At 37.1% G+C, this 25,429-nt stretch overlaps 1 protein-coding gene across 1 annotated transcript in view; it reads left to right on the plus strand.

The window, feature by feature from the left end:
• LOC306883333 (platelet-derived growth factor C-like) overlaps positions 1 to 25,193 on the plus strand; it is a 47,551-nt gene extending 22,358 nt beyond the window's left edge. The window contains exons 2-6 of the mRNA XM_079438515.1: positions 6,543 to 6,738; positions 15,318 to 15,498; positions 22,989 to 23,196; positions 23,284 to 23,504; positions 23,839 to 25,193. Of these exons, the coding sequence (XP_079294641.1) occupies positions 6,543 to 6,738; positions 15,318 to 15,498; positions 22,989 to 23,196; positions 23,284 to 23,504; positions 23,839 to 23,952 (920 nt within the window). The 3' untranslated portion in view covers positions 23,953 to 25,193. The remainder of the gene's footprint in view (positions 1 to 6,542; positions 6,739 to 15,317; positions 15,499 to 22,988; positions 23,197 to 23,283; positions 23,505 to 23,838) is intronic.
• The last annotated feature ends 236 nt before the right edge of the window (positions 25,194 to 25,429 follow it).

A 25,429-nucleotide genomic window follows, 5' to 3' on the forward strand; every position in this document is an offset into this window, starting at 1 on the left:
GTTAGATTAGAGGGATAGTTTACCCAAAATTAACAATTCTGTCATTTACCTGCATGTCATCCCAAACCCGTATTACTTTCTAGCGTAAAAAGATATTCTGAAGTATCTGCAAAGTTTGGTTGAGGTTGTCTGGTGTCACTGGTGTTACTAAAGAGTAATATGTTCTTGTTTCTCTCTGTTTTTGTTTGTATTTAGACACTTGCCCACGTCCAGACACGCACGTTCCCATATATGTCTGTGCTGTCTTTGTTTCTTTCTACCGCTTCCAGGTTAATATTTAAACTCCAGACTCAGTCGGAGGTCTAACATGTGAACAAGGCACAATGGTAACACTGTGAGCCCTTATTTATTCATTCTCAGCTTCCTACCTTAATCAGTGTAGTGCTCTCCTCAGGAGAGAGAGAAGGAAAAAAAGAGAAGTGGGTCAAGGGAAAGTCATGTTTGAGTTAATGCACCCAAGGGGCCAACCTCTGATCATTATATTACATTATTTAACCCAGAGATGAGGTCATCTTAAAGCACAGACATGTAACTCTCTCGATCCTTACAAAGCCTAAAATTAAAAAATCAAATAAGGAAGTTTTAGTGTCAAGGCTGAGGTTCAGTTTCTAATGACAAACCTTCATTTGGTCAGTGAACATCAACCCTTATTGTATATGTGCACTTCATGTTTGGGGTGTTTGAAGCATTACAAAATTTCCATTTTCCTTTCTCTTGCTTTTTTTTTTTAATATATGTAAACTGTATACCTATAGGAATCCTTCTCACTTTCTCAGAGGCATGCATCAGCGTATAATTACCCTGTTCTGTTTTAAGAGTTTGTTTGTTAAACCGCATGTAAAACTCACTGTTCCTTGTTTAAGTATGTCATAATATGCTGTCGTCTTTTTTTTATTGGAAAATCTTAATGAACAACAGGCATTTATGACTCTTTGGACAGTAGTCTTATCAGTACCATTTAAAGTGGTTTGTTGGGGTGTAGATGGAGAATATTACTAAATCCAAGGTTGCAAAATATATATTGGTTCTTTTTAATAATGAATGTGAATAAGAATTGAATTTGCCCTGCACCTCAGGAAGTTGCATTTGAACTGAACTGACAGGAAGATGAATTTTAATGAACTGGAATTAAGTGCAGTCACACATGGAAGGCTTTGCAACAAGATAAGCAATTAGATCATGTAGTCTGATAAATTGTGCTTATATACACTATCAAAAATAAAGCTTCTAAAAAGGTTTTTACTGCCAAAGAAGAAAATTTTTGGGTTCCCAAAGAACCTTTCAGTGAAGATTTCTTAAAAGAACAATTTTACGCTGTATAGCACCTTTTATGCAATAGGTTCTATTTAAAGGGATAGTTCACCCAAAAATGAAAATTCTGTCATTAATTACTCAGCCTCATGTCGTTCCAAACCTGTAAGACCTTTGTTCATCTTCAGAACACAAATTAATATATTTTTGATGAATTCCGAGAGCTCTCCGACCCTCCCAAAGACAGCAAGTATCCTTACATGATCAAGGCTCAGAAACGTAGCAAGGAGATCGTTAAAATAATCCATGTGACTTCAGACATTCAACCGTTATTTCACGAAGCTTTTTGTGCGCATAGAAAACAATGTCTTTATTCAACAATTAGTCTTCTCCGCGCATCACGTACGTAAACAACGTATGCTGTTCTGTGTCAGCAGCAACGTATGTGGATACGCTGTTTACGTTGTTTATGCTTTGATCTGAACGTAAACAAAGTATATGCGTACATATGTTGTATGTTGTTTGCGTATGTGATACTCTCCAAAATGGAGCCATGGGGTGACGCAGAGGAGACAAATTGTTGAGAAGTCATTATTTTTGTTTTCTTTTTGCACAAAGTATTCTCGTAGCTTTGTAAAATTACAGTTGAACATCTGAAGTCACATGGATTATTTTAACGATGTCCTTGCTATGTTTCTGAGCCTTGATCGTGTTCAGATCCTTGCTGTCTATGGGAGGGTCAGAGAGCTCTTGGAATTCATCTAAAATATCTTAATTTGTGTTCCAAAGATGAATGAAGGTCTTACAGGTTTGGAACGACATGAGGGTGAGTAACTAATGACAGAATTTTCATTTTTGAGTCAACTATCTGGAATCTAAGGCTATGTTCACACTGTCAGTTTTTGGGATTGACAACCGCATTTACTTTAGAGGTGTGAGTCTCAATGTCTCATTCACACGAATGGGAGTCAAGCCCGTATTCCTTACCAGTAACCATAGCGACAACGACCAAAGTAAAATCGAAGATGGGGACGTCCTTAAAACTGAAAGTCTTATTACTTTCTGACATGACGAGTCCAATCGAGCCGCGAGTTCTTTCGTCAAATCTTCATTAACTGACAGCATAACAGTCTCATCCCAACTCGTCACATATTGACGCTTGGTTTTGGTGCCGCTTTTTGAGGCTCAAGGTACCCCTTTAGCGTCACTTTTCGACGTGAAAGGTCCTCCATTGTTTTAAATAGGAAACACTTAGCGTATATCAATAATTTTTAAATAAATTATGACAGTAGTTGCATCTGCCTGCTATATCTTGTGTTTTGTTCACTGATGATAGGTTTAGGGGCAGGGGTTGGGTAAGTCATATAAATAAAACTATTTTGACTGTTTACATTGAAAAATCACACCCCTACATATATGCAATAATATCGATAATATATGCAATAATATCGACGCCGAAAAGTGATGCTAAAGGGGTACCTTGAGCGTCAAAAAGCGACGCCAAAACCAAGCGTCAATATGTGACGAGTTGGGATGAGACCGGGTTGGACAGCAGCTTTTAAATTTGGGTGGAGAGCGGAGCATTTGAATTGCGCACAGAACACAAAACTGACTGGATCTAAAACTTTCAGATGACATGCAGCTCATTTCTCCGTCACTGTAAGTTACCGAAAACACACGGTAGACGTGCGTTTGTGCAGAAGAGTCTCTCTCTCTCTCGCGCACTTTCTGACCTGTCTTAATGCCAGAAACCTAAGAAAATTATTAACATTAATACAGAGCTTGACAAGAAGCTGTCAGTGAGCTGGGCAAATGCTGTAACATGTTGAGGAAAAGGCTCTTTCTTTCTCATTTCAATGGACTTCAAAGACCTTGGCAGCTGCAGCCGACTCCTGATCTGTTTATATAACGGAGTCCATAAAGGGTTTAGGCTTGTGCTGCAAACAGATCTGAGGTGTTCAACACTGTTGCATGGCCCTCAGGCTCTTTTGTTTGGATATGTTTCACACAAAATGTTCCTCAACTCTGGAGAGCATGAGTGATCTTGCTTTACCTCCCTAACATTGACAATGTGTCTATTCTACGTGGGCAATAGTTAGAAGGGCATGCCATGTTTCTGCGTGCCGAGTGCAATTTTTTGGAGGGTACTTTTCGGATGTGCACAAAGTTTGTCTGTTCAAAAGTGACTTGTGTATTGTCTTTCACATCTCCTCCCCAGAGTACAATTAATCACAACATGAGAAAAAGACATCAAAGCAGTCGCTGTCATGTTTACAGAGAGAAATTATATCGGTCGTCTTTTCTTTTTTCCACTCTAAATGTTTCCTCCTGCCTATTATAAACAAGTCACACAGAGTCAAACATATTGAATTTTGATGTTCTAAACAGATTCTCTTTTTTTTTTTTTTTGTCTCTTTCTCTCTGCTCTTTCCTTCAGTTATGGATGTCAGAGTGATCGGATTTCTATCTCTTATGGTTGCGGACACACCTCAGGGGTTAAAGCTGTTCCCCAGTACTTTCCGAAACCCCAGTGTTTCAGTCATTTCTCTTCCAGTGACTCCTGAAACATCATTCAGCATTAACTGCTTCTTGTGATAGGATCTGTCATCCAGACCATGGAGGGAATAAAGTCATTGGCCAATCCTAATACAAAAAAAAGGAAACTCAAAAATTAATATTCTGTCGTTTACTCCAATTTACCTAATTTTGTTCCAAACTTACTTCTGTGAAAATACAGAAGATATTTTGAGGATTTATGTCCATACAGTGAAAGTGAAACCTGTTTTGGACCCCTATTGTGCTAACGAGATAATTAGCACTTGCTGGAAAGGAAGCAATGACTCATTTTTGATAGCTTATCATCCATTATGGTACTGTATTGATGTCTGCAAATACAGCACAGGAAAATGCTGGGTGTTTTGTTACTTTTGAAGATGAATGGTTCCAGTGTTATGTAATTCAGATAGACCAGACAGAGCATTACAGATATTGTACCATCACTGTAATTGATCAAGATACCTATTGACACTCTGACTTTGCCACACAGCTCCCTGAAGTTGTGTGGCAAAGTCAGAGTGTCAATAGGTATCTTGATCAATTACAGTCAATAGGTATCTTGATCAATTACAGTGTGCTCAGGGAGTGGAGCGTGAAAGAAAATCTGTGTGCATTTCCCTTGGGTGGGCTGTGAATGTGACAGGCCTGTAAAAACCAGCACTGGTGTTGCATTTCAACAGCTGTCTGTTTGCATCAAACATCTTTTCTGAACCTAGTACACAACAGGATAAGAGAGATTTCAATCCTCTTGCAGAATTCAATAACATTTTATTGGACAGGAAACAAGCATCCTTTCTAAGAATTGTTTCTACCTAGTTCTTTCAGGCTCGTTCTTTATTAGTTCTCTTTGCTGAGATGTAACTGTTATGAAATGTTGGCTCAAGTGCATCAGCACATGTAGAAAGACTTGTAAGCTTTTCTTGCCCCATTTAACCCTGGCTTAATGTCCTTTTAAACCCCAGGTGAAGGCTGGCTTTTACCAGGTTAGCCAGTGATTCACATTTCTATTGACTTGACAATGGTTTATGAAACCTGAATGCTAAAATTATGCACCGTGAAACACTGATGTTAAACGAACAAGCAGTCAATCATAACACCTCAGTGGTTACCTTATTAAATATTCATGCACTTTGTATATTCACACAAAAACAGTTTCTGCGTCTGAAGGGACAGACTTAACCTGTGCACATATGCATGGTGATATTTCTACTGATAGATAAAGTTGTACTAGTCCAATCTATGTTTTTAATCTCATAAATATGCAAAGCATATTAACTTTACAAATCTCAAATCCTGTCTTTCGAAGATTAATTACTAACCCTGAATAACACTGTGAAACATGGATTAAATGTTAAGAATAATGACCTTTGGTTAACCATTTCAATTGAAAAGCTTGTTGAAAGTCAGTATTCTTTGAGCTCATTTTCCCTTCCTGGCAAAGTTGCAGGTAAAAGGTGCTTTTATTTGTGCTGTATTGAGGAAGCCATTATTGTTTCTTCCTCTGAGGAGGAACAACTCTGTAAATCTTGCCATAACAGAGTAGCAAGTAAATCCGTATGTAATAATTTCTGAACTTTAAACGACTAAACTCTTGGCATACCCTACCTCAGTCATGCTGTTAAACCAAGCTCAAAATGACTTCCTCTGCCTTGGATTTCTCTGACCTGTTAACCTATCAGAGCTCTTAAAGATACAATTGATTGTAGCAGAACAATCTGTCCTAGTAGCCTTCACAAGTTTCCTCCACCCAAACAATGTTTTTTCGACATAGCTTTAATTCTTATCTTACTGCTACAACTAGGAATGTTATTGCCAGCTGTAGTGTCACTATAAATCTTTCGGATGAGACGTTAAAACCGAGGTCCTGACTCTATGGTCATTAAAAATCCCATGGCACTTCTCGTAAAGAGTAGGGGTGTAACCCCGGTGTCCTGGCCAGATTCCCTCTACTGGCCCTTGTCTATCATGGCCTCCTAATAATCCCCATACACTTGATTGGCTCTATCTCTCTCTCCTCTCCACCTGTAGCTGGTGTGTGGTGAGCGCACTGGCGCCATTGTCCTGTGGCTGCCGTCGCATCATCCAAGTGGATGCTGCACACTGGTGGTGGTTGAGGAGAGACCCCCCCCCCCCACATGATTGTAAAGCACTTTGGGTGTACAGCAATACACAATAAAGCGCTATATAAATGCATCATTCATTCATTCATTCATTCATAAATAAAACTTTATTGCAACTGATTGATCGTTCTTATCTAGATCTTTATTGGAAAACTATTATGGTGAAGCAACATCAAAGCACAATATTGCTTTGATACACAGAGGTTCATTAAGCGTATGCTGTGTTGGCAAAATGGTAAAACATCATTCTGCTGGTTTTATGGTATTGACCAGGCAAAATCATTTCCGAGGTTTCCTTTTATCGCTTCCTTAATGTGATTATCAGGTTTGGAGTCAATCAATGCTCAATAAAAAAACAGAAGTCTTGAGTGTTTCATCTCTTCTTTGTGTGATCAGTTATTTAGTATTCACACGGTGCACTGCATAATCCATATTATTTGGATTTTAATGTGATGCAGAAGAAGCCAAATCCGATTTGATGTTAATTTGCATTAAGAAAAAAGGAAAGAACTATTCACAAATGACTACAATGTGTTCTTTCTCCACTCTGCGTTATGCAGGTTCAAAAATGTTTTAAAAAAACTTTTTTTTTTCCTCCCTCTCTCTGTTCTGTAGGAGTGCATGAGTCTCAACACGAAAAGGTCCTCAGTGTCACTGGGGATGGAATTATTCAAAGTCCTGACTTCCCCAACACTTATCCCCGGAATACAGTTGTAGTGTGGCGGCTGGTGGCAGTCACAGAAAGTTCCAGGATCCAGCTGACCTTTGATCCTCGCTTTGGCCTGGAGGACGCAGAGGACGGCATTTGCAAGTAAGAGACGCTGACCTTTTGGTCACTGGCTAGACTTCACATGCACATTAGAGAAAGACAATATCTTAACATATGTAATGTAGAAGACAGACAATAAAAGGGTAGATAAAGACAATTAAAGACATTTACATTACATTTACTCGTCTTGTGGCTTTAGAAATAAATAAAAAATTCATATCTTTTAAACATAGTTGCCTACAGTCCACATTATTATTATTATTATTATTATTATTATTATTAATCACACTTTTTTTTAATTGGTCTATTTACCAACTTTTTTGGCAGTTGCGTGTGTTGAATCTCGCTGTTTAATTTTTGGGAGAGGATTGTCACTTCATGAAGGTGGTACTTTAAATTGAAAAAATATTGTAAAATGTACATTTACTCTGTATTTAGTCTGTAAAACTTCTTTACTATTTAATGTATTTCCATTTTATTTTCATTTATCTGATTTATATTTTATATATATAATTTCAGAAATGGCATGTTTCTGTTTTTTTTTTATTTATTTTTTTATAAATGGTTCCCCGTGGCTGTGACTTTCTAGTACAAGTCAAAGCTGGCGGTTGATTTAAACTGGCGGGTTGCAATATAGAATCAAGGCTGGACCGAAACTGTAGTGAAGAGGAGATTTAGAAGATTTGAGAGCTTGAAAAATTCCCAAGTGTTTCCTTTCAGGCGCTCAAATATTTGCTTGGCGTGATGCGACAAATCAGCACTACTAAACAAGCAGCATCAGGCATCCATTGCACTCTCTTGACAGGGTCAGATGTAAGATAAAGCACCCATATACAATGCAGCAGAGTAAGTGTATGTGAAGAAGGAGGGGGAATTACAGTGGAGATGTATGTGCTTGTTGTGACTGAGTCCATTTTTAAAGATTTAGAGTCGAAAGGAGGCCATTTGGGAGATTGGCTGTGCTGCAAGAAGGCTGATGAATAATGAAAAGCCCACCCCTAGAGTGATTATGTTCAGTTATATATTTATTTTTTCCATGACTGATACGATGACATAAAGAACAGACCTTTCTACTTTGTGCATATTTAGTTCCTAGTCTCCTGTGTAACTCCATAGCATCTGTTTGAGATTCTGGAGACGCATGTGATCACAGACGTACACTCACACACAGCGTAGGTCTCACACAGCCTAGCCAGCCCAATTCACATTAAAGACCCTTTCAATTACAGGATGGCTTTCCTTCCTTCCTTTCTTCCTTCCAGGCCTCTGTCCATGCCTCTGTTTTGCTATATAGTGCAATTGATTGCAGACGTGCACATCTGTGCATTTCTGCTTCCCAGAATCTAGATGATGACCTTCCCATAGCTGGTGGTTTCATGTGGAAAAAATGCTTGTAGACCTTCTCCAATTATTGAGAAATAATTGTTTTTCTAGCATATTCTGTCTTTGTACACATTACCTGTGAAAGGTTCTTCAAGCCTTATGTATGATATAGTGTTCTTGTGCTTACAGTAAATCAATGTAGTTTTATTTCTTGTCAATAATCAATTACATAATGTGCTTTCATACACATTTGTTAGCAAGCCTCTGGAGTCTTGCCAGCTTATGCGTGTAGAACCTCCTAGTGGCTTCATGTTAACTGCACATTGACACTTTTTTTGGTTAAAAACAAATAGCTCACCAAAAAATGATTTGCTACTCATCTTAGATGGCATGAGGGTGTTTCTTTATTGGAACAGATTCTGAGAAATTTAGCATAACAATCCTCCTAAAGCAGGGGTCAGCAAGTAAGTTTGGCATCGGGACAAAAAAAATTCTGCCACTAGATGGCGGGCCAGAACATAGTCAAAGGATAATTTAATTAATTAATTGATGGAAAAATGCAACTAGAATTGCCTGTGACAGACCGTTACAGTGTCTTTTGTAACTGGTAGTGAGCTGTTACTCTGTGTTAAATCCTGTAGGAGGACAGTCATAAACAAAAAGCCACATTTGTGTGGCGGTGTCCGGCAGTGTATCTGAGCGGAGAGGAGCGTCAACAATTTCCCCTCCGTGCTCCGAGCATTTAATAATCACTCCGCTCCGGAGCGTCACCATTTCCCACTCCACACTCACTGATATCAGAAACACCGCTCCGCGTCTAAAGTATTTCAGTATGTATGAAATATCACAGTTCTGTTCATCACATATATTATAAAATAAATATAATAACAGGAGAGTTTCAAAGTGACTTGTTGGAACACTAGTGTGTGAACTTTTTTTCCTACCACGTCCACGTGACTAATAACATGGTTGTCAGCATTATAGCTGCTTTTTGCGGTGCAAATTTTGTTTGTTGAAAATAACTACGTTTTCGTCAGTTTTATATGCAGTTATATTGCGGGTCGTTGGCATGAATTGTACTTGTGATGGTGGTGGAGCGCTCTTGGAGCGAGTGAAAACCACGATGCTCCGACTTTAAAAAAAATCCGCTCCTAAGGGTCCATTCAAAATCACACCGCTCTGCTCAAATCACATACTCTGATTGTTAGTAACTGTTGCTGTCATGACAGATTTATTTCAGAACCAGCCGCTATCAAAATAATCTGGGCCGCCTGTTGCCGACCACTGCTCTAAAGTGAATGGGTGCCGTGAGACTGAGTTCAAACTAATATACCATATTTTAATCATTAAAATTTAATGTATTGTATATTGTATTGATGTAATGTAGCAAATGTAGTCAGTCTGAATGCTATTCTGCTGTGTCTATACTTTTGCCTTTTTGCTAACATTATCCAGCATGTGTGGCTTAAGCAGGAAAACATAGTAGTTTTTACACTGATTAAATATTCTCAGGAATGTGTATGAAGTAAACGGCATACTTTTTTATGTTGGCTTACAGGTATAAATATGCTTTATTTTCTGCCTATAAACATATCATACAGATAAGTGAACATAATAGGACAGAACCCTTTCCTAGTTTTCAATAATGATGGTATAAATCTGTGCTTGCTCGTCCACTTTGTCACAGGCTGTGGCCTTGTGGAGCAAGTATATGGTTGGGGTTTTTGCAGTGAGTTGGAGTGTATTTTACCTGGCCTGACCTTTTATATACTTCGCAGCCATGCAGTGACGGGGTCTGTATGATTGCACCAGCAATAAATCATTATTTAAAGTCATCACACTCTCAACGTTTTATATCACCCACATATGGATACTGTACACCATGAAACTTATCCCTTCACAACTTCCATGCTGTCCTACTTTTTTTTTATATATATAATTAGATCAACCACATATTGAAAAGCAGTAAAATAATTAATAGACAATTGATGAAGAAAAAAAGCCCCTTCTTTTTGGATCGAATCAAAGCAACTGGGCTGGAATAAACTGTAATAAAGCTGCGTGCTGAATCCTATCACACTGCCTCCAGCAAAACCCAGCCCAGAGCCGACAGGCCACAACAGACAACTCTCAACATCCTGTGTATTTGTTCACACCGATAAGAAAACTGGGCCAGATTTTCTGTGCTTGTTAGAAAAATTGTACAATGGTGGTTCTGTCTTTAACGGAAGGCCGAAGGGTGTTGAAAGGGAACATAAGAAATAAGATTCAGTCATCACAACTATTAGGAATTGTGATCAACAGTACATCATTTAATGAATAGAAGTATTTGTCATTGAGGTTTATGGTGATGGGACTTTTTTTTTTTTTTTTTACAGACTAAGGGTGTGCGATATATATCGTCTTTGTTGTGTGATATCGTAATTGTTGTTTTAGCTGTGCGCAATTTGACATTATCGAGTATTTTGCAAAAACCAATCAAAACACCCCTACAGAGTTCATGCATTCATTTCATGAAGTCTAGACTAGAGCGCGTGCGCATTTAGAGCATGTTTCACTGCATGATTCAGTCTAATAAAATGCATTAAGAATGATCACAAAATTCAAAATATGGAGGCAGAAAATGTATATATATCATTTTATATAGTTAAAATTACACGAAGAGTGCTGTTTTTTGTTCAAAAATAAGCATGATTGTGATATTGATTTTATACAACAGTTCAATAAACAAGTTAATATTAAGAGACACCATATTGCCTTTTTTTGCTCCATTTCGCCAACAAAAAAATGAAAAATTCCAAACAGCTACAGCACTGTTTTGCATCTCTGAACAACGTAACTATGTTTATTTCCTCAATTAATCAACCGTTTAAATGATTCGGTTCAGTCGCAATGACTCACTTGTTAACAGTGACTTGCTGCCACCTACTGGCGATTTTAATTTCACATTCAAAGTATCTGTTCATTTTAAAATAATTTCAAATATCAGTATTCAATGTTTTGTTTAAAATATCAAAATTATGCATTTGTAACTGCAAGTTAAAGCACTCCATGTCCCTCTGAGCTGCATTAAACAGTGTGTAAATAAATCTAAATGCCATTCAGATTCTACTTCTGTAAAGATTAATTTTGTTGATACTGGTTTCATTTGTTTGGTAATGTCCCTAAATGTCTTATTATTCCAATTAACTAATTAAATGTAGCAATTTGACTCAAGATGCACACTTAGAAAAAAAAAAAGGCTTTATCAAAGGTAAAATTGCGAATCAGCGTATTACAATGATTTCTGAAGGATCATGTGACACTGAAGACTACAGTAATGAAAATTCAACTCTGATCTCAGGAATAAATAAGGGTTTTCTATTTAATATATTTCAAAACATTTTTAAATTGTAATAATATTGTGTTGATATCTTTTTGGCATAATCTATAGCACTATTTCTCTAATGTGATTGCTTGACATCTTTTGCATTCATTTAATAACAGAGAAGGATTTAAGCTTATGAAGTGGTGTTGGTTTGCAATGCTATTAGCTGAAATCTGGTTGCGGCTTGTTTTTAAGTGTTCATTTTAAACATTCTGGTGTTAAAAGGATTCAAGACAATCCAGTGTTTGTTCTCTGATGCTGTGCCATATTTTCTGATGCGGTGGTGTTCAAACCTCTCCATGAAGTACCCCCAGCACTGCACATTTTGTATGTCTCCCTATATCTGATACACCCACTTCATGTCTTGCAGTCTCCACTTATGAGCTGGTGTGCTGATTCAGGTGTAATAGATGATTGTAAAGCGCTTTGGGTGTACAGCACTATATAAATGCATCATTCATTCATTCTTTCATTCATAGATGAGGGAGACATACAAAATGTGCAGGGCTGGGGGTACTCCAGAACAGGTTTGAGAACCTCCGTTCTAAAAGATATCTGCAGCGTTTTCTTGCTGCTTTTCTACTTTAGCTTCTGTGGAGTGAATGTATGCATGTAAACCTGGTAATAGTGAAATCACATTACATTATTGATGAGCCATCTGCCTCTAGTGTCACTGGGATGAGATGAACCCCTCTGCTTTGTGGTCTTCTGAGGTAGAACAGAAACACCGTCAGAGTGAAACATTGATAGAATGTTGTATTTATTAGCTAATGCGTGATGTTGACTTAACATTTAATTTTGGCTAATTGCAGTTTATATGTCGTTTTACTTTGCGATCACAAAATATTTATATTGACCTTCATTGCATTGCGGTTGGCACTTAATGGTTTTCTTCTACACCTACATGTGTATCCATCTACACAGATTCATAAGAGAGCTTTCAGCCCTCAGGCCTTTTTTTTTTTTTTCTTTTTCCTTTGTATTGGCTTAGTGGTATTCAAACCTGGATGTGTCGTTAAATCAGGGGTTTAATGTCCGTTTAACCATCAAGTGTTTTTTTTGTTTGTTTTTTTTTAGTGCAGTGCGTGATGATCTGTTGTTTTAATTGAATATTGTTTGAAATTTGGCACGTGAAAGTATTCCTGTCCAATCAAATGATTACTACCATGCTTTGGCTTCGGCCACTGAAACCAGCCTGCAGGAGTATTGAGGCCATGCAGGCAGGAATAACACAACCTCAACACTGCTGTTTTTTTCTTTTCTTTATTAAAAAAAATGCTCAGGCCACTGTGTTCAGTCCAAGTTGCATCAAAGACTGTAATTTAGGGCCAGAAAGAAGGCCATGAGAGCCATAAGGGGGGAGTTCACTTAAGTCGCACCACTTCAGCATGTGGTACTTCAATGCAAAAATCTGCAATACAGTTTATCTAGGTGTAAGTATACATTATTTTTTTCTATTTTAAAATATTTTAAAGTGTATTAGGAAATTCAGCCATTACACCAGTCTTCTGTGTCAACTGTTCCTTCAGAAAAGATCAGAATTTGTTTGCTGCAGTACTCAATGCAGATTGATTTTACAACTTGGGGAAAACCACTCAGATTTTATTGGAGCATCTTTGCATCATTGCATAAATTCCTTTAGTAAACAGGTCATAAAACAATTAATTTATAGACAATTTAAAGAAATTATGATATTTCAGAAGGTGCTGTTCATTCTTCCCTGTAATTTTGCTGTATGGGTTTTCAGGTACAGTATATGCGTGTATTGAAAAGTTAGTATAACCAGTTAAATTTGTTTTCTTTCTTTTTTTCCTTCTTGAGTAAACTAATTTTATAACATTTGATTTAAGTGTGATTTCCCTGAAGCAGGTGTAGGACAAAACAATTGTTCAGTTGCTGAGTGCCGATTTGGGATACCTGAGTAGTCCCAGAATCTAATATGTTTTTAGCCGTCATAATAATAGCTGGATTTAGCTCTCATGTTCTCTGTGGACCGCCATAAAGGTGATTGAGAATACATTTAGCCGTGCTTCGGCTCGTAGCTTATTATGTTCATTAAATGCTTGTGAGAATGGATTTCTAGGTCACGGCTATTGTATCTTATGAAAAGCCTAATGCGTTAGCATATTAGCTTGAGATCAAATACAGATAAATATAACTTATGAGCTTACATGTCTGTAACCCTCCTTTAATCTTATTCACTCTTCACTTTCTCCCAAGCGTTTTAGCTCTGTTTTTCTCTCAGTATCCTTCTCCTTTCATTTTTCCTCTCTCTACTTTTCTCATCTTTCCTCACTGCCTTTGTTTGAATGTCTGTGTTTAATAGTGTGTCTGTAAATAGCTTCATTGCCATAGTTCCCTGTGGAGCCCCTCAAAGCATTAGACCTACACTTACATGCCCTGCAGCCGTTAGCCTTCCCTCACACCAAATGATAGGGGAAAGTGATGAATTAACTATGTAGTTGTGAGACAACAGCGTTAACCTCCCTCAGATCATCTCAAGCTAGTCGTTTGCCCGCATCCAGGCATGTGACAGGAGCTGTTGGCCAACAGGAAGGACATGATACTGGATTTATGGCAATTGCGATGAGGCACACTTGGCATCAGGTGTGCATTGTCACATGCTGCTGGTGGGACTGATGTCATGCCCCTCCTCTGGGCTCCTGTCATGAGCTTCTGATAGGGGCTGCATCCGAAAGCTTAGGCAGCTAAATTTTTGCCTCTCTGCCCTATCAGTCAATGACTTTGCAAGCAGCATTTGTGCATGAATATATCATCCAAAATTGATTTCAAAGTAGTTTCAGATCTCTAACCAAATACAGAAAGCTTTGGTGATGAGTAAGTGGATATTTAATTACTACAACAGTATTTTCTCACTAGTAATGACATCAAATGTGGAAGTGGTCCAAAAATAGGCATTTGCATACAAAGTTATCCATCCTTTTATATGACAGTGTCGTCATTTATTTTTTAGCTCAACTTTCACAGAATTGAACGGACAGTATTGTGCGATATTTTAGGTAATGAGGTAGGATGACCCTTAAGGTAAATGACCCTTAAACTTTAAGCCTACTCATGCTAATTCAACAAAATGCAGATATTCTGAATATTTCTATGTACTTTTTAAAAGTTTGAGGTCTGGGATTTTTTGGTGTTTTTGAAATAATTCCCTTATACTTAAGGCTGTATTTATTTTATCAGAAATACAGTAAAAACAGTAGTACTTTTTTTTTTTTTTTTTTTTTTAATGTATATATTTTTACAGCTACCATGACTTCAGGCTTCAGTGTCACATGATCCTTCAGAAATCATTCTAAAATGCTGATTTGGTGCTCTAGAAACCATTTTTATATCATCAATGTTGAAAACAGTTGTGCTGCTTTTTTGTGGAAACAAATTGGAAACAATAGCTGCATTGATTTGTAAAATAAATCTTTTATAGCATTATAAATGTCACTGTTGATGAATTTTAATGCATGCTTTCTGCGCAAGTGTAAATTTCTTTGAAATCTCACTGACCCTGAACTTTTGAATGATAGTGTAGCTGATTTTGCCTAATCCAGTCCCAACTAGACAGCGCTAAATGCAAATGTAAACAGCATTAAACATGTTTTGACATCCAATCAGTTAAACCACATTCGTAAAAGCTTCTCTGGATTGTTTCACATCAACAACTATGACATGTATCCAAATTACTATTGATATGGGATCTTGACTAAAACAAACAATTCGTTTTTTGTGTTTAACTGTTCGTAATTGTTTGTTGTCACGAAATCAGAGATCCTTGAAATTTGCTCATAAAAGGCCACAAGTGCAATCTGTCTTGCCCAACTGCTTATGATGAGATCATTGAAGATGAATGTAAACAGGACCTGAATGCTTGTGATTTAATGAATTTCTTGTAATAAAACGGTGTGCTTTGCTGTTGTAGGTATGATTATGTGGAGGTAGAGGAGCCTGTCGGAAGCGTGGTGTTGGGGTGTTGGTGTGGCTCAGAGATGGTTCCAGGGCCCCAGGTGTCCAAGGGGAACCAGATCCTGATCCGCTTCGTCTCAGATGAATATTTTCCCTCGGACCCAGGATTCTGCATCCGCTACTCTTTGCTTCAGCAGGTATGAAATGACTCATGCACCACGTTCTTCCTTATGTAATGCTTATGCAACATTTACTGAGAGGGCTGGTTGTGTGTTTGCTGAAAAAGTTTTGTTAATCCCTAATGGCCCTGTACTATATTATTTCTCCACCTGAAGAACTTAAATACACAGTGTGCAAAATATAATTAGATGTTTATGAGAAATACAGTGAGCTTTGCTGAATATAGAAATTTAAAAAGTGATACTGTATGTACTTGGAGCCAAAAAAAGAAATCCTGAGAACTTAAACATACTCCCATTTTATTACAATGCATCTGTTGCTGTAATCACCATCCCTTCCTCTGAAATGACCTGGCAACCTTAAATGGCACTTACTAAGTTGGAAATTTCAAGTTATAATCATATTCCTACCTCAGAGACCTTCTCCTCAATGTTTCACTTCTTGTGGTGGTGAAAACCACAGCGGGGCGGGCTGCGGTGTTTTCCACCTTGGCCATGGTTCAGTTTCCTCCCTTTAATTTACACCCTGACAGGCGTCACACAGCACATTTGAAAAGGATTATTCCCCTGAAATGATTTAATAGACATGCTCGCCTTTTGATGTGTGATGCCTGTCAAAATTTTATGACTCCACTTTCCCTTGAATTTGTATACTGAGGCCTCAGAGCGTGTCTGAACGCTTTGCTACGTTGCTTGAAAATTGCTCTCATTGTTTTGCAGTGAACAAAGGTGTGCTTTATCTCCGGGTAGATAATGGCTGTATCTATTCTGCTGAAACTTAATTATTTTAGTGTTGATTGTGGTGTGATAGGCCACCAAAATTAGACAGGACAAATGTGGCTGTGGATTGTTTTCAAAGAAAAGAAAAGGAAAAACAAATGGGGGTTTCCATATCAGGGGATCTCATACAGCTTTTCAATTGAAAGTGCTGATGCTGATCTGTCAATCTTTTTTTGCATTTCCATCGATTTGAGAACCAAACGATGATTTAACTGTGCTAGTACATTACCTGCCAACAAAAAAATTGCCCATCGCTGTCTTTTAGAGTCTTAGGGAGTTTTGAGAACTGATTTTAATAATCAATCACAAAGTAATACACTACTGTTCAAAGATTTTGGGGTCAGTAAGTTACAATATTACTGTTACTGTATTTTGATCAAATAAATGTAGCCTTGTTGAGCATCATTCTGACCTCAAATATTTGAACGATAGTGAAATTATTTGATTTAGAATTGGGGCTGTTTAGTTTAGCATATACTTTTTTTGTTGTTTGTTTATTTGCTTCCTCCTTGCAAGACTAAGTTGTTGTCGTTTTGAAAACTTTTTGTGGTCTGGACATTATCCCAACTTCCTAGTCGCTGAGCAGTTCTCCGGTAAGGGCCAGTAAAGAGCCCATTTTTACGTCCCTTTTCTGCGTTGGAAATGCATTAAATTGTTTTATCTTATCTCTGGCTCCAAAACTGACAATAATAAAGGGACATCAGTTTGCCTTTAAGGAGATCTTCTAAACAAATCAGTTGCATGGAAGTTATTATTTTTATGGATTTTTCCCTAGATGACATTCATTTTTGGCTTTCAGGTATTATGAAGTATGTTTATATGTAGAATGATGTCTAGATGAGTACATTCTCCACTCTTTATACTAGGTGGTGTGTTTTTCTTTGAGCAGTGCTCCAGTATTGCAGAGAAGGTGTGGCTGAATCAAGCTCTATTAATAGTGTTTGTGGAGGAGGATGTTGAGCTGGAACCTACAATTCCAACACGGCCTCCTCCAGCCCTGACTCACAGTGCACAGTGTTTGTTTTCTACTCACCACAGCATTTGTATTCAGGAGGCTTGTGGATGGGAGTTACATCTCGATTGTTGTACGCCTGTGTGCGTCAAATTGTTTGAATTGTTGTGTTATCATAAAATGTCAGGGAGTGTGTGGCAGAAGGTCTTCAACAAACTAAAAATAAGTAATTTGCTCTTTTATGAAACATTGCTTGACAGTCCTGCAAATATTGTGGTTGTGATGTTTCGACATTTTGCATGGTAAATTGTTAAATGCCAGGCAAACACAAAAATACAATTTCATAGTATGTCAAACAAAACATGCACACAGAATCTACAGTTTTTAGTGAAGAAATGCCTTTTCTAGCTTCTAAATGTTTAACAGAGCCGTTAGTTAGCTTATGTGTTAATTTCCTCTGCCATTAAATTCAGCTTCTCTCTGGTGGCATGCCTTAATACCTAGTTTAATTTGCACATCCTGCACCACCCACTGTCAACTGAATTGTTTAAAGACAGCAGTGGTGTTAATGACACTAAACTGCAATTTAGCAGGAAATTTCCTTGGATGCCCTGCAAAAAAAAAAAGGTTAAATTGTGTATCTGTCGCACTTCTTTCTTTTTTTTGACACGGATGAATTAAAAAATGGTGACCTCCTTTACCTGCACAGTAAAGTAGTAGTAGTAGTAAATGAGAGCTAATGTTAATCTCATATTTTTGTGTTTGCAGTTGTCACTGAAGAAAAAGCTTTATCACAGGTGGTATGGCAAATTTTCTTTATGAAAAGCATTTTACAAAAAAGTAGGAATTCATTAAAAGTTTCATTTATCATTTTAATATTGGGTGGAGGAACATTTTTATTAGTTAATACTAGTAAATAAGCACACATTTTTCAGATAATAGCTTAATCATTTGTTTTGGCTTTAGACAAATATAGGTCAACAACATGTCTGTTATATCACACTTGGTATTTAATGTATTACACAAAGTATAAAGTATATAGCTGCTTATATATTTTAGAAAATGAGTATTATATATTTGGTATATATTTGGTCCTTGACATTTAAGAGTTTCAGTATAAGGAAAAGAGCAGAACATTTCATGGAGTGAATAACCAACACTCTCTCCACCCTCAATACCACGACTGAGGTGAGACCCTTGAGCAAGGCACCGAACCCCCAACTGCTCCCCGGACGCCATCATTGGCTGCCCACTGCTCCGGGTGTATGTTCAATACTGTGTGTGTGTGCACTTGGATGGGTTAAATGCAGAGCACAAATTCCAAGTATGGGTCACCATAATTGGCCACACACCCCTTCCCTTTCCCCTTTTTAAACTATAAATCTGGATGAAATATCAATAAAATCCAACTACACAAAAAGATAAAGTGGACAGTTGCAGAGATCAGCATGCAGCCACACATTAATAGATGTTATAACATTGTTGGGTAAAACTGTTAATTGTGGAACTGTTAATTCGCCTGACTGTTCACAAATCTAGTGCACTTCTCATAAAATGCTTGACGGTGTTCTTATAGTCTATACTGCACCCATGTTTATAGCTCAGTTTATTTTTCCCCCTGTCCACTGATGCTAATCTAAATGATGAGTGCTTCAGAAGTACAGCATTCATTCCCTCTTATGATGCAACTTGGGGAAATGAGTGGCGTATGGTTGACTGCTGGCTTTGTACACGGTGGCAACGGGCTGCCATGTTGGAACAGCCGAATTCTGTCTCACTGTGGTCAACCTCAGCTACTGGAAACCCGGGATCACGGGGGCGCCCCTGCACTTTCTATTTAAACAAGCAATCACTCCCCTTCACCACTACCACAGAGAGAAGAGAGAAAATGAGCCCCAGCTGTGATTCTCAGGAAGAGACTTTGGGAGCTTGTAAGGTTTTGAGGGAAGAGGTCATTAAAACAGCACCTAGCTCTGGAAATAAGAAAAATTTTGGGATTCTCACGAAAGTCAGTGGAACTGGACTGCTGCTTTTAACTCCCAGCTGGGTTTCATAGATATTTTCCTCCTTGAATCAACCTGAACTATGCCTTTTGCGTGTGCTTGCTGATTTCCACTGGCTTTGCATAATCTTTACTATCATTAAATTGACCAAAGTAGTCTAAAACAAAGGCAAGAGATGTATCTTTCCAAGCAGAATAACCGGTTTCGTAGACACCAAAAGTGGGACATGGTTGCTGAGGCCAAACTAAGTTCAGGACAGGTTTTTTATAAACATTTTATATTGGGAACAGCTTCTCTTTAAAAGAATGAGGTTAATGCAATGCGAACACAGTATTCACTTGTAAGAACCTTTTGTAGTTGCCACTTGTTTTTAAAGTAATTGTAGATGGCGGTTTTGTTGGCCAGACCTTTCTTCTCAGCAACATTAGTTCAGGACAACCACAAGGATTACTGAATTACATAAGGCGTATCATTTCAAACACAATGTCTATTCAATATTCAGTTAGATGTGTGAAAATGACTCCAGTCACTTCATTTCTCTTCTCCTCTTCCTTCAACCACTGTGTATGATTGGCATGCCACCAAGCTTGGCCTTCACCAAAATACGTCCGCAGTGAATCACTCGCATTTTTGAGTGAGACCTCTGCACTGTTATTTGGTTTTCTACAGAGCTGAATGCTCTCATGTGTGTGTTCTGACAGCTACTGGCAGACATCTGAGTCTGTGTGCTCATGTCCATCTGTTAAGCCATTTTCCTTGTACAACCTGCAAACAATTTGAAACATCATGTTGTCAGGCTACAGAACATAAATGAGGCCATTATTTTGTGGATGATATTCTACCTTTTAATCAATGCATCTGTTAGGAAATATGATGACATAAGAGATGTTGGAGGAAAAGCACCTTAAGTGTTACTGTGATTTGCGATGTACTGTATTGGCGGATTATAAATGCAGTGACGTCATGCTTAAGAATAATAATTTCTGGTAACACTTTACTCAAAGCCTTTATGTATGATGCATTCTAAAAGTAGTTTTAATGCATTTAATTATGCCTTGTAATGCACCTTATGATGTATTTGTACAGTTTCATGAATAATTGTAACCACAGTTAATATATTATAACACTTATCAATTCATTGTTACTCTATGCATTTTAAATTTGCTTAATTTTTTTGACGATATATTACAACACATGGATCATTATAATGCATAATAGCCTTTAATAACCCTTAATGCATCATACATGAAGGCTTTCAGTAAAGTGTTACCTAATTTCTTCAAAGTACACAAAGTATACAGTTGCTTAAGGTATCAGGATTTATTTTTGTATGTATTTAGGTTTTATCTTTATGTAGTCGTTTTATTTTAATTGCTTTATTTTTGCACTCAGTAACTGATTTGGTGTGTGTGTGTGTGTGTGTCTATGCATGTATGCACTCTTTGCAGCCAGACATGATTTACTTAAGCTAATACTTTTCAGTCTTGTTTGTTTTTTTTATATTGTTTAATTTTTATATTTGATTTATTTTTAATGTTTTCTTTTTTTGATTGTTTAGATGATCTATTTATTATATCATCTGTTGCCTGCGTTTTTTTAATAAATGAATGTCTGACTGAATATTGTTTCAATAATGACATCAGTTACTGAGTGCACCCTTAAATTAATTTTAAAATCACTTTATGCCTGTATAGTAGAGATCTAAAGTATAGGAAAAGTATTCAATTGTCATTTGTTTCTTTTAATATGCTGAATTTTTTTGTATGAAATTCTCCTGAATTTCTTTTGTCTTGTGAGTGAAGTTGCACAAGCGCTGTTATATCCGCTTCGGTTGGGATTCTTGGCTGTGGCTTTATAGTCCAGGGCTCAGAGGATCTTTAATTGACAGATTGAAAGAGTGCCTCACATTCACAAGCTGTTAATGGTTTCCATTCCCCACTGTTGGCCAGTGCCAAAAACTGGAAACCAGCTTTGTGTATTGAAGGATGTACAGGTTTTTAGGAGGTAATTGTAACTGCTCTTGAGAGCTTGCAACAAAAAATTGATTCAACACATTTTGATGTGTGCAGCTGATTTACATCTCAGGGGAATTATGATGAAAGATATATTAAAGTACATAACACTATAATTTTATTTCACATCAGGCATGAGTGATAGTTATGGTGACTTGTGTTATGTTATCATAATGTTATGGTGGCTGTTCAGTGAGTCAGCTGAAAATTCACTAAAGCATTCATTAGAATGATTCAAACGGGTCACTTGGGAGTTCTTCAATTCTTATGAACAATTGAAATGACAATAAAATAAGTGGCTTATAAGAGTCATGCATTTGTAAATCTAACTTAGCTGGTGACAGTCTTTCAAAGGCAGTGGAACACTTGTTGTCTTTTATTTTGAGATTGACCTGGTCCTTTCACGCATCACATTCATTTATTTAAATATACTATATATACAAGTATCATTTGGTCTTCATCCAATAAAATATTTTAGTGACATTAAAGTAAGAAATGTTTTCATTGCTTAATGTCCACATGCAGTATTCTTGTACTGGCAGAGAGGTTGGCACTGTTGTTTCCAGTGCTTGACTCAGATGCCCTCAATCAGTTTGTCTTGGTGACCTCATTTACCGCTTTGTTCACGGTAGCAATGCTTTTTTTTATCATTGTAGAAATCACAGGCCTTCCATTGACACCTTGTCCTTTACACAATTGTAACCATGCCAACTCACTCCTCACTTGTTACCCGGTTTTAGAGTGTGGCATTGGATGAGTAATAAAAAAAGCTCTTTTGTTGTTCTCTGATGCTTTGTAGGGGAAAAACTGCACTGTGTGTAGATTTATTTAAATCCTATCCCCCGGTTTCACAGACAAGGCTTAAGCCTAGTCCCAGACTAAAATGTAATTCTGAGCCATTTCAACTGAAATAAATTTGCACTGACTGATCTTAAAATATATCAGTCTTTGTTTTGTCTCAAGATGCACACCAGTAATGTTTTTTCAAAGGCATGTTAAAAAAAATTACATAAATGTCCTAATTGAACCACACACACACACACATATATATAGGGGAAAATATATATATATATATATATATATATATATATATATATATATATATATATATATATATATATATATATATATATATATATATACATATACATATACATGTGTATGTATATATATATATATATATATATATATATATATATACATGTGTATATATATATATGCGCTTTTAGCAAGCACATGTTATTCTAATATATATTATTTTGTGGGAAAAAAAACTTTATATTTCCCTATATATTTATAGTATGCTTATCATAGAATAAAGAATTTTAATATCACATATTAAAAAAAAACATTAAAATGTTATGTGTGTGTGTGTGTGTGTGTGTGTGTGTGTATATATATGAGTTTAAAAAGTGAATTTTATTCTATGATTATATTATTTTGGGGGAAAAATATTTAGCCTTAAAGGCTAATTTCACATCTAGCATTTTCAATACTCATAATACATTCATATATAATTTCAGTTACTCCTTAATTATTCACAGTCAGTCTGTGCTTAAATTTATATTTTCCTTTTAATTAGCCACAATGTGTGAAGAAAGCAAAGCATTAATTAATAAATAAATTAAATATGTATCAGGCTTCTGCAGAACACTTTATAATCACCTGTTAAAATTGAAATGGCCCATATGGAGTGGCTGCAGTCTGGAGCACTGATTTCTTGTTTGTTTGTTTGTTTGTTTGTTTTATTTGTGTGTTCAGAGGCAGTTGGAGCCCGAGGCCCCTGCAGTGATGCCTGCATGGATGCAGAGTGTGGATGTTCTGAGTGAAGCTGTAGCTGGATTCAGCACGATGGAGGAAGTAATGAAATACCTGGAGCCGGAACGCTGGCAGGTGGACATGGAGGACCTCTACAAGCCTACCTGGCAGGTGGTGGGCAAATCATTCTTGCACCAAAAGAAATCCAGAGGTAAAAATCCTGTATTTAAAAATACTTAATGAATACTGGAACTTTTTTTTTTTTTTAAGAACTTGCTGTGTATTTTTGTTTGAATAGGAGTGGTGGACCTGAACCTGCTTCGTGAGGAGGTACGGCTTTACAGTTGCACTCCAAGGAACTTTTCAGTCTCATTGCGTGAGGAGCTGAGAAGGACGGATGCCATCTTCTGGCCCAGCTGCCTGCTGGTGAAGCGCTGTGGAGGGAACTGCGCATGCTGCTCTCACAACTGCTATGATTGCCAGTGCTCGCCCACCAAAGTGGCCAAAAAATACCATGAGGTATATAGCAAAGAAAAGAAGGCTGCCCTACATTTCATATATTAGGTTTCTTTCACTAATAACTGTGTGCTAGTGTTCTTATATGCATCAATGTGGCATAAATGTGGCATTATTATGTGCTATTTATTATGTTTTAGTATGCTTGGTTTGGTTCTAAAATTTAGCCTGAATATAGAAATGTAATGTAAATTTAATGTTCAATAATGATTTCATATGTACACATGGGTAGTGAATGAGACCCATTGGGTTTACGTGATGTGATAATGTGTTTAAGTGCTTAAATCATTTCTGTGTTTTTCTCTGTCTGTCTATATATGTGTCTCTTCTTGTGCAGGTTCTGATGCTGAAACACAGGGCAGGGGGTCGGGGGCTGCAAAAGACTCTAACGGATGTCCCCCTGGAGCACCATGAGGAGTGTAGCTGTGTGTGTAAAAATGACTCCGACTAAAGCAGTCCCAGGGAGAGAGCAAGACTGGCCCCCAACAGACTCAACCAGGGAAATATTTCTTGCTTCATGCATAAATGAGCGAAAGAGTTTTTACCCTGACGTTGCAAACTAATGAAACCCAGAGCTGGATATCTTTTTATCTTGACTTATCTAAGCTTGCGTTTCCATTCGTTTTGGGCTCACAAATTCATACAGAATTGACCCATGCAGAAGTTTCCATTGGCCTCATGATAGCATGGAATATCTGGAGGAAAATTGGACACGGACTTGCTTCTCTGTGTGTATGTGGAGGTTTGCAAGGAATGCGTGTATGTACATTCATGAAGCTTTTTCTGCATGTGAGTGAATGTATAGAGCTGTTCAGGAAATTGGGTATTCCAGGATAACTAGAAAGGCTGAAGCCTTGTGGAACAAGTGGATTTGGCATGTTCTTTTAAATATTTTTTCTCTTTTTTTTCACAACTTAAAAATATCAAAGATCCTTGACTATGCATCAACTTTCAGCAGTCCAAGGATAATTTTGAAGTGGCATGGACTTTCTCCTTAACAACATCCCAAAGAAATGAATTACACTGTCCATAAACCACCACTCATCACTGAAATCAAACATTTCATTAATAATTCAGAAAGAATGTTTTTTTTGTTGTTGTTTTTTTTTGATCATGTGATCATGCATCTTCTGCTCTTCTATAGACTGTTATGAGAATGGCTCCTTTCAAGAGAGAACACTAAAATACAATAGTGTATCTTGTGTAAATATATTTCAAATTGTGATGTTAACTTTTCCTATGTCATGAATTTTGGACATGTAAGAATAATTTTTCCCTTTCATAATCACTGTAGTATTTTCAGTATTAGTCACACTTTTTGTAGAGACATTTATACTTTTCTGTTTGAATAGTTGACTGGAGACTAAATGAAAACTGTTAGATGTCCGTGTAAATAGACTTTTTAGAAGTTAAAGGGACATAGAACTGCCAGTACCATATTCCTCCACCATTAAACGATTAACTAATTGTTGTGGTTTTTTTCCAAATGGCGCTTAAAGCATTGGTTTGCTCAAGTACTCTGCAGTTGTCACAATATTGCAAAGTACTGCCAGGGAACCCTATAACCATGAACTGTTAACTGCAATCTGACTTCAGTCTTTGTGTGTGTAATTAGATGTTAAAGATGTATCTCTGCATTAAGACAGTCATCTTTCTAATAAGCTTTTCAAGAGTAAAAACTTGACAAACAGTGTTACTCTCGGTATTCCTTGAATAATGGACACATTTCCTTTCCTTTTCACTTTTTTTTCAAGTTGATTTCATCTGCATGCAGGAGATGACATGCGAACACTAAAACAATATAACAAAACATGACATTGGTGGAAAATGAAGACAATGTGATTTGCTCACAAATTCAGTTTTGATTGACTGGAAAAGGGAGCGGAGTAAACAAGACATGCAGCATTATTTGCATCTTTTTTTAATCC

Source organism: Barbus barbus (assembly GCF_936440315.1).
Source record: "Barbus barbus genome assembly, chromosome: 17".
Taxonomy (NCBI): Eukaryota; Metazoa; Chordata; class Actinopteri; order Cypriniformes; family Cyprinidae; genus Barbus; species Barbus barbus.